Source organism: Aptenodytes forsteri, unplaced genomic scaffold, assembly GCF_000699145.1.
Source record: "Aptenodytes forsteri isolate BGI_AS27 unplaced genomic scaffold, ASM69914v1 Scaffold340, whole genome shotgun sequence".
NCBI classification, from domain to species: domain Eukaryota; kingdom Metazoa; phylum Chordata; class Aves; order Sphenisciformes; family Spheniscidae; genus Aptenodytes; species Aptenodytes forsteri.
This window is the reverse complement of record NW_008795441.1, coordinates 1,956,144-1,966,843: the sequence shown is the minus strand read 5'-3', so window position 1 is coordinate 1,966,843 and position 10,700 is coordinate 1,956,144. Positions and strand designations below refer to the sequence as shown.

General features: G+C 40.6%; 1 protein-coding gene across 1 annotated transcript in view; it reads left to right on the top strand.

Moving 5' to 3' along the window:
* Window positions 1-10,700, top strand: part of ERBB4 (erb-b2 receptor tyrosine kinase 4) — a 423,308-nt gene that overhangs the window by 212,615 nt on the left and 199,993 nt on the right. Inside the window, exons 5-6 of the mRNA XM_019472536.1 lie at window positions 5,357-5,475; window positions 9,312-9,453. Of these exons, the coding sequence (XP_019328081.1) occupies window positions 5,357-5,475; window positions 9,312-9,453 (261 nt within the window). The remainder of the gene's footprint in view (window positions 1-5,356; window positions 5,476-9,311; window positions 9,454-10,700) is intronic.

Here is a 10,700-nt window from a genome sequence, read left to right as displayed (position 1 = left end):
AGCTGTCCCAGCTGTGCCCCCTCCCAGCTTCTTGTGCACCTCCAGCCTTCTCAGTCGGTAGAGCATGGGAAGCTGAAAAGTCCTTGACTAGCGTAAGCACTACTTAGCAACAAGTAAAACGTCAGTGTGTTATCAACATTATTCTCATCCTAAATCCAAAACACAGCACTGTACCAGCTACTAGGAAGAAAATTAACTCTGTCCCCGCCAAAACCAGGACATAATCAAATTTGAAAATCTATGGTTAGGTTGTTACTATTTTTGCTATTGATGTATGTTAAGAGTTTGGGTTTTTTTTACTTTTCATATGAACTGAAATTGAAACTTTTACAAATGAATACATTATTTTATTAAAATGACAGATTATGCACTTTGTCCTAGAGGAACGTAGCTGGAAACAAAAGAGAAAAATCCAAATTAAAGTATAGGTCCAACTAAGGGAATGCAAAAAAGGCAAATAGCCTTTAAATCAAACCCAAAACATAAACATTCAGCAAATGTAAAATGCTCCATGACTGTGTATGCGTACAGGAGTTTGGTCTGAGCATAACTGTATTTATACAGTCTTTGTGCAGCTGATGTTGCTGAGAAAAAGAAGGTGCCGATGCAGTAAGTACCCAATTAGAGCAGCAAAAGGCAAGCGGGAGCCTGGTGGGGGACACCGAAAGAGCTGAACCAGCAGCTTAGATCAAACAGGGTAACCCAGCATTTTTGCTTGGAGCCAGCGTCTTTAATTAAAATCCTTGTATTTCTCTAATAACTTTGCATGCTCAGAAGACTTTTTCATTGATTTCTGTTACTTCCCATTTTTTCCTTGATAGATTTATAATGCCCTGACATAATTAAAGATTAAGGGAAACAATAAGAGAGACTGATTAATTGCACACATATATGAAGTGCCCATTCCACCCCATCCCCAACACAGCCTATTGCTATATCGCAGTGAAATACTAGTAGAGATTGACAGTCAGTGTTCTGTACTCCCCCAGAAACCCGTCCCAACGCATGGCACTTTTTTTCAAGACCTTGGTGTTTGCCATTGTCCTTTGCTGTCCCAGCCCCAACTGTGACAGTTCTGTCCAGCCAAACCCTCAGATTTCTTGAGGTCCCACAAAGGGTCAGTAGGTGTCAGGGTGGGTAGTTGTGCTGACCCTCAAAAGTCTGGTTCGAAACTTGGGGCCTCAGCTGTGATTAGTGAAGGATTTCTTCTCAGTTACATTGAATGAAGAAACTAGTATCTGGCACCTAAAATTCCTCTGGGGTCCCAGCCCAGAACTCCTAGATGTCAGGTGTGTGTCTGGGCTGAAGAGGGACGTGATGTGAGGGCTCCTGATCACCCCTGTCCACCAGCTCCCCTGTGAACAGTCTCCACACTAGGTAGCAGGAGGAGGAGGTCAGTATTGCTCCACTCTTCTCTCTCAGCTTGCAGCAGGGTTGCTCTGCATTGACGTTGCCTGTTAGCGGCTGCTGCCCAGTTCCCTACCATCTGTCCTCCCTACCTCCTGTGGCACCGTCTGGAGCAAGATGTCCCCTCTAGGAGCCACCCACCAACATTCATCAGCCTGAACATATAGTTTGATATTTTGGGTAATATTTACCTTTACATTTCACTCTTTCGAATAGGTCTTGAGTCACAGCTATAAAATCAATTGATTGTATTTGGAGGAAAGTTTTTGGGGAAAAATCTTGCTATCTTTTTGAACCAGTGCAGCTATGTACATTTTCTATAGGGTTACCCCATGATAATGATTGCAGGAAGCTGAACTGTTGAGTTATGTTTATTGGAACCTGAACAATCGGATTGTTTCAGGACTTCAAACAATACATAGTATTGCCTTGTGTTTGTTTTGCTTTGGGGAAAACCCTTCATTGCAAACTGTCTTGAATATGAGTCCATATAAACATTCAGAGCCCACTAAGCTCTTTTCTGTCTTGGCGTGTGGTGCCACTGAAGATATCTGACAGGTCCTCCTCAGAGCTGGACCTTCAATAGCAGTTATAACGCAAATACAGCATGCAGTGAACCAGAAGATAAATATGGTATCTTGTGGCCTTTTCCTAGAATGAAATGTTGGCATTTCTGTTGGTATTGTTTGCTTTCCTAGCAAAATAAACAATTAGGGAAGAACAGTGACAAACCCTTGCTGTAATTGTAAATTTTGCAAACCACCTTATAACTTCCTAGTCTTCAGGAAAACTCAAAATGTTCCCTATCCTGAACAGCATGGTAGAGGCCCTCATTAAGCTGGTGCCTAATCATAAGCAGCGTATGCTTTTTGAAGGCATTCTGTTTAAGTATTGTGCTGAAAAGGGGGCCACATCCCTCCAGGTCAGCCCTGGTGTGGGGGGGTGCTCTTGCTTTTCTAAAAAGGAAACATACTCTGGAATAAATTGTTGTAATCTCTTAAAAAGTTAGGGAATTTAAAAAAAAAAAGACAGTACCTGTAACTTTATACATTGCACAAGCCTTACTGTGGGGCTCTGGAGGAGGGTGAATAATTTAAATGATTTTGTCCTAGCCTAATTGTGTGAAAACTGCTGAAAAGATGTCAGTAAATTGCTTAAATCCATTGCTGTTGTTGGAGCTCGTTTCCCACCGCTGTTTAAGCTACGCAGCCTAGGGAAGCACTATTATCTGCAGCTCAGCTTGAAAGAAGTGTGTAATCCTGCAAATACAGATCTTGGCTCGCTAAAAGTAATAGCTCGTAAGTTGACAGGAAGACCGTGCCTTTTCTAAATATGCCCAGGGGTGGTCAGTGTAGTTTGTGGGCACAGACACCAGGCACGGGAGAGGCAGGTCCCTCTTCCCCTCGAGGCAGGGGATTCACCTCCTCGGGGCTTGTTTCTGGGGAGGCAGTGCTGGAGGATTCCCAGTACCTCTTGCAGCCAATGGTATGGGACGTGCTGCTGGGCCTTGACCTCTTTGCCCTTTTAAAAGTCTGCCAGGAAACCTCCTCCATGGGGAAGCAATGGTTATATGGTGATGGTGGACATCTTGACCTTCTCCCAACAGCACCTGGCACTGAGGTAAATAAATTATAATTGAGTTAATTAGATGGCTCATACTAATCGTCTACACAGAAGTGCTTTACACCAAAACTTCCCAGGTTTAAGCAAAACGTTAAATTGCTGTGGAGCAACAGCAGGGAATGCTTTTTAACAGCATCCTGCCGGTGAGCGGCCATGGTGTGGTATCATGTCCTCTTCTCTTTTCCTGTTGTAACAGCGTTGATTGTATCCACCTGAAATTTGGCTCCTAGGCTCTCTGACTCTAGTGCAATTAAAAAAAAAAAGGAAAAGAAAGAAAAAAAGAAATATGCTGCTGGTTCACTGTGATTTTTTAGGGTGTGATAAGTGGGGTGGTGCTGGTGAGGGGAACCTAGACACTGCGACCTCTGCCTGCGGAACCTTCTAGAAGGGGGCACTGAGCATGTGCAGTGGGGAGGGGCAGCCATTTTAGTGCCCCCCCATGCTGCTGCCATGAGGAGTGGTTCAGTGCATAGCCTTGGGGCCTGCCCTGCTGCTGGCAGCGGTAATGCCAGCCAGAGGGGCAGAAAATGGTGGCAGAGGAGTGGTCATTTTAAAAAATTAGGTATGTGTGGTCATGAACGGTTGCTGTGTAGAAGGGAGGCAGAGCGTTTGGATGGTGCCCCCTTGGCTCGGGGGCCAACTCCTTGTCTGAGGAGTTACACAGGTAAACACAAAGGATTTGGGTTATGGAATGGAATGAACTGAACGTCCTCTGCTTCTGTGCCTCTCCACTGATGGCAGAGGGGGAGACTCTGGAAAATAGGGTCCTCCGTCAAGGCAGGATAAATCTGGGCCTTGCCTCCCTTTGATGTCAAAGCAGATAGTGCCTGGTCCAGTGCAAATCAAAGAGCTATGGACCAATTTCTGAACTGGCAGAAAACAGTATGCAGTCACTGACTAAATGAGGTCTTCACTCATTTTCATGAGATAAGACTCTGTCCCTATCAGCTAATGGTGTGGTGGTGGCATACTGCAACATGTGTGTTTTGCTTAACGTATGCCGCTGTTTCATATCTCTGTCTTAAAGTTTATCAATACTGTTACTTAAATAAACAAACCCTTTTAATCTGTTTCTCTAGCAGTGTTGACAGCAAGTGTGTTTACAGAAATTGCCCTTATTTCTTAAATAAAATTGCATAAGGCACGAAAGTGTTTTCTGTCTGGGTGTTGGCCTCTGGTATCGGCAAGATGGAATTACTCTAAAAGTGCATCGTTTTATTCCATAGATTATAAATGATGACTTCTCTTTGGTTATTTACATTTTTATGTCCTAAACAAATATTGTGTATATCAAGAAGCTTTGGCATTACCTTAAGTATTTCTGGCAAGTGGTGGAGGGAATTTGGATTGGAAAGTACTTATAAAGGAGTTACTGATACATTAAATAGTAAAATCAAGCAGAAAGTTGGATGGAATTTTACCTTCTCTGGCTTCTTGAAAAGTGTTTTCCATAGAGAAGTAATTAAATGCTTTTAACAAAATAAATGGTAAAGGTTAATTACAGAAGTGTAACATCCCTGCTTTTATCAAAAGACAGCTGACAGCACAGCTTCCTGGCATTCTGTAGGCGGTGGTTGGTATAGTCCTGCAGATAATATTAATTTCTTTTTCCATAAAATAGAGGCTATAGCTGAGTGAGGGGAGGAAGATGCTCCACTTGTTGACTGTTCTTTGCACAAGACTAAGCCCTGTAGAGTAGTGTGGTACCACTTAAATCACTGTGCTTTCCAGTTGGTAGAATATAGTTGTTTCCCTGTGAATGAAGGCTGGATTGTGTTATTTAGAAAAGGTAAGTGGTGTTTCCAAATGTGTTACAATCTGCAGGTTGTATTCTGTTCTGTTATCTCATTGCCTATTTGTCAAATTGGTTGCCATCAAGAACAGCATTTGGCTCTGAGATTGCTGGCCTCACTCTGAATTTCACTCATTTACTCAGTGTTGCTGTTCTTTGTGAGGGAAAACTCACATGGAACTGGTGGGCTCTTCTGTTTGGTTTTTTTTTTGGGGGGGGGGGTCATATCCTTTCATCAGCTGTTTACAAAGCCTAATAATTTTAAAATAATATTCCACCTGAATTTCCAAGGGTAAGAGCAAACACTTTAAAAATTCTTCTTCCGCAGTCCTTGAGCAACATATATGTTCCTAAAGAGGGTATTGTGAAGGTATTCCGGAGGGTATGAGTGGCCAGTACCATTGAAGCAATTACCTTAAAACTTGAGGGTTTTTTCAGCATGCTGTTCGGTTTGTTGTTTTCCTCAGTGTGCAGTTGAAGAGCTCTCTCCTTAGTTCTGATTCTGACATGATAATTTTTCCTGCCTCCTCCTAGTAACGAAGACAGTGTGTGCAGAGCAGTGTGATGGACGGTGCTATGGGCCCTACGTCAGCGACTGCTGCCACCGGGAATGCGCTGGAGGCTGTTCCGGCCCTAAAGACACTGATTGCTTTGTATGTGTGAGAATTCTCATTTTTCTTGTTCCTGGCAGTCACACTGCAAGTTCTTAATGCTTTAATCCATGAAATTCACAATTTTGTCCCCTTTAATGTATTGCATGCACACTCCCAGATTTAGACTGCAAATTTTAGCATTTAATATTTTTCACATTATATTAACATCACTTATCTACTTAATATTACCCATTAACAGATTTATGAGATTTGTAAATACAGATTGGGAACCATTAATATGCTAATCTCTGTGATTTTTATCTTTTGCTTTTCTAAAATTAACTTTTGGAGGTGATAGAGAATTTTCAGAAGTATTTATCATTACATTTGAGCATGGCTTTTATTACTGCTCTGTGTGCTTTTTATTTGAAAGTCAAGAATACAATTTAGCTCTTCTGTGAAAGTTGTTCCCTATTACTGCCAGACTTGATTTAAATTCAGCTTTTTTACTGGGCGTGCTTCTTAGTGGAGATGGAAGGAAAGTGGTTTCCAAAATACTCTACCTCAAATGCATGCTACTACGTGTGCTTAAGATTAAAAGAGGAAAAGGCTAACTTTTTCCTTAAAAAAATAGGCAATCTGAACATACAGGCCTTTAGACAAATTTGTCTTGTAGTCCGTTATTTATAATAATGTAAGCAGCTTCAGAACCCAACACTGATCTCAAAAAATGTGTAGCTCATCACACTGGGCTGCAGAGACAAGTTTTGCTAATGTTTTCAGGGGAAGCAAACCTAGGCCAAAAGAAGCCTAGACCTAGAACATGCACAGAGAGGTGGATTTTCAAAGGTACCCAAGTGATTGAAGAGACAAATATCTACAAAGTTGGGTAGGCTCCTTTTAATATCTGCCAGATAGGATTGGGAGGAAGGATCTTATGGTGTGGAAAATTGCAGATGTTTCGATAGTGTAGGCAAGTGGATCATAATGAACCGGCAAAAATTAATCTTTCCCTGGCTGGTCCTGAAACTTGCTCACTGTTCAGATATCGTTTGATAGCGGTAGGTGTTGTGCTTCAAAAACACATTCTAAATGCTTTTCTTTCGCTGCTGATGAAATGCAGTGATGGCCTGACTTAACTGCTAACAGGTTTTACTAAAGCTGTTCTTTGTGGCTGGGGCTTTGCACAAGTAGATATTCAGTGTGCGTGGTATGCCTGATTCAACGCCCACTGGAAGTTCTGTGTTGGCTTTGGACTAGAGAGATGGGAAAATAACATTCTTTCCCGTGTCATGTGCAATCTCAATAGGTAAAGGAAAGAGGAAAAGTGCAGTTATTGTTCCCGTATGACTGTTGAGGAACGTCCTCAAAGCTGATGTGTTGATGTGCGTCCATTTTCAAAGGTTAAGGACAAGTTAATTGCAGCATAAGTTCTGTAATACTGAAAGAAAATGTGTTAGACTTTCTGAATTGTGGCAGTTATGGAAATATGTATGCTAAAAATCAACTAGCATGTTTGTTCTGATCCAGCAGAGAAGCACACAGGGCTTTATTCTCATTCACTCCTGGCCCGAGAGCAATGTAAAAGAAATTCAGCAGGGGTCTGGCAATTTTCAGGACTAGTCATTACTTGCTTAGTACATACTGGGTGAAAAGTGTAACCCTTTAGGCTATAGACAACTGTGCTTAGCTTTCAGCTGAGATACAGAACTTTGTTTTTTCCCTGTGTATTTTCCTGTGCTTTCATTCACAAATTAGCAGCATTTAGCACCGAATGCTAGAAGCTTGCATATATTATCAAAGCAATTACAAATGTATACAAAGCATTATAGTAATAAATTAAAAGTTCCCAAATCTTCTAGATGAGCTTTTCCTGAGAAGTGCTATCTCTCCGAAGAGTATTGGTGTGCTTTACTTTATGAATTTGCTAAACCGCTATCAGAGGATTGTCAAGTACATGATAGAGTACCTTTTAAGTCAACAGCAGATGTAAAAAATGTGTTGAGGAAACTAACTAAATTAGTATTTATTAATAAGCAAAAGTACAGTTTATGAAGCATTACAAATCCTTTAGCGTATTTTGGCAGCTTGCAACAGCATCCTGTTGTAAATATGGTTTTAATATTTCTAGATAAAATTCATCCATCCTCCTCCATATGCTGCCATACAATCATTTGCATATTCAGTTCTAAAAGCAAGACAATGATCATCATCTGACATAACTGCAAGCAAACATGCTAAAACAAAGTTTTAGAGATGTTCTTATCTTGCATTCAAAACCAAACTGGATCTAAAACTTGAAATGTATAGGAGGGCCTGGTTGAGTGCCCAATGGAACCAGAAAAGTGATGCAACCCTATTCGTAGGGTAGACTTCCCATCCAGTTCTTAGTAAAGAACTAACTGACTATTTATCTGCGTAAGAACTGACCATCCATCCAGTTCTTAGTAAAGAACTGACTGACTATTTATCTGCGTAAGAACAAAAAAAAAAAAAAAAAAAAAAAAAAAAAGTGGTTCTGTGAGAAACCAACAGGTTTTGTAATAGGCATTTTAAAGAACCAGAAGAGACAGGATCAGCAGTTTGGCTTAGCTCATGCTCCATATAGAACATCGCCTTCATCATGGAACTCCCTGTTTGTCCCTTTTAGCAGCAGATTTTGTCCTTCTCCCTTGGTTACATTATTAGCCTCTCCCTTATGAAATCTTCTGACATGACAAGTAACCTCCCTCAGTCCTGCTGGTCCTGATCTGAATGGAGATAAGGACTGTTAGTAAAAGCAGCAGAACAGAGGAATCTTTTTCACTTTTCTCTCAGTCCCAGCCCTGGAGGGGAGGGGACACGACACACATGTTGGTATACTTGTTGACTCTTTAAAGATTCAAAACCATCTTTTTTTTTTTTACAACCAGGAAAAGGACCAGAAGGATTCATCCCTAGACTAAAACTTCTAAAGCAACCTGGCTTCTGGAAAACAGATTAGTGGGGAAGCAGAATCCAGTAGCAGTGGTTGCTTAAACTGCTAGAGGGATCCAAGCCAGGCTACAGCTTTCATATTCATATGAAATTTGACATTTATGGTATGCTTTGTGAATATTACTCCAACAGTTTTTTATAAGCTGTGGTTAAAACCATAGACACCGTGTGTGGTGATAAGGAGTGTCAAAATCGGTGGGGTTTTTCTATTACTAATTATCAATCTTGCATGGTCAATTATTTTCCCTGCATACCATCACTTTCTTTATCCACACACTTGCCTCTTCATTTGTCAGGACCGTGTCCTCTGTCAGCTGTGGGTGGCTGAGCTTGAATGCTAAGTGATACAAAGTCCTATTTTCTTTCCTCAGTGTGTGAAGCAACTGACCTTGTTGAACTTGCCACTTAAGGAAATGACCCCCTCCTGTGCTAGCTCAAAAGAAGTTCTTATCCCTCTTGCTCTCTAATTGGGAATTTCAGTTTTCAGCTGGATGATGGACTCATGCTGTAAGAAATCTAAAGGTTGGACCTCTGAAAAAGTCATTAGACTGACTATGATAAATAGCTGTTCACTCTTGGCAGTTTTAGAATGTCCTATCAAGTTGTGAATTAGTTGATTGCTAGTAGTAACAATAGTTATGAAACAAATTACCATGTGGTTATGTTTTTGTAGGAAGTGCTCTAGCAGTCAACTGTGTTTGAAATTAAGGGGGCTCAGTGAGCCCCTTTTATAAGTCATGTATTTGCCAAGATCCTAGCAAGAAATCTAAGTAACCGAAATGAATGTTAGAAAACTATATATCATATTTCTCACTGTTGCAGCAAGTCTGAACAATCAGGACTGTATTTTAAACTAAAAAAACCAAACCAAAAGCAGCTACATGATTTAATTGAGTATTTTTTTCTCCCTTCTTTTGCAGGCCTGTATGAATTTCAATGATAGTGGTGCATGTGTCACACAGTGCCCCCAGACTTTTGTATACAATCCTACCACCTTCCAACTGGAGCATAATCACAATGCCAAGTACACCTATGGGGCTTTTTGCGTCAAAAAGTGCCCACGTAAGTGCTGTGTTAGCTGCCTTTTCCTACAGTGATGGAAAGTTTGAGTTGCATTTCAGGAGTCTTACAAGACAATGAGAGAATGAGAGCTAAGTGCGTAGTGCAATATCTCAAATCACTCCACATGTGCTTGCAGCCTGTAATCACTCAGTCATGTGTTAACTTAAGACAGTGACACTCTGGGTTGCTGACACTTTCCAAGTATCCTATACTGTAGTGATTTTCTTAAAAAAAAAAAAAAAAAAAAAAAGTGAATTCCCTAGGTTTCTGTTTTCATGACCACCACTTGTTACGTTCATGCTTTAGATCAGCATTTGTAAATTTCAGAATGAACTGTTAAAATAGTTAGTGGGATTGTAAAAGGGTAGAAATTTCTGTTTCAGAAAAGTGACAGTCCACCACCAGTACTACCTGGCGCCAAATGCTTTCATGATACTGATGCCCTTTTCTTAACTTGGAATAATGATGGTTTGACAGAAAGTTACCATAAATATTTTCTAAGCAGTTCTGTCCCAATGAGGAAGAAACATGCAATACTGACAACAATACAGTCTTAAAGCTCCAGAGTAAAATTAGAGGGGAGGAGGGAGTTAAAAAAAGAATAATCCCATGCATGTAAAAAATACATGCTTCTGAGATGCCAGACAGATGATGACAAGTAACAGAAAAATTTAGTCATCACTTACATAGTCTTTGATACTGCTGTTTTAGTTAGAAAGAAAAATAAGGGAGACAGCATTCTTGCTCTCCCTTTCATTCCCACCAAGGTTTACACTTCTGTTGTGCATTAATAATATTATACATAAATTACATATAAGAAGGATGAGTAATCTATAATAAATGGAACCATAATTCAACCCAAAGCAAAATCCAAATTTTTAATCTCTGTGATGTTCAAATTGACAGTAGGCTGAGGCTGTGACTGTCAAGGCTGAGTTCTGTCTCTAATAGAGTGGTGGGTTTTTTGAAGCAAGAGAAATTTTTACAAAACCGGTATACCATGCACTACTGTCATGGTTTAACCTCAGCTGGCAACTGAGCACCACACAGCTGCTCGCTCACTCCCCCTGCTCTGGTAGGATGGGGGAGAGAATCGGAAGAGTAAAAGTGAGAAAACTCGTGGGTTGAGCTAAGAACAGTTCAATAATTGAAATAAAATAAAATACAATAGTAATAATAATAATATACAAAGCAAGTGATGCACGATGCAATTGCTCACCACCTGCCGACCGATGCCCAGCCAGTCC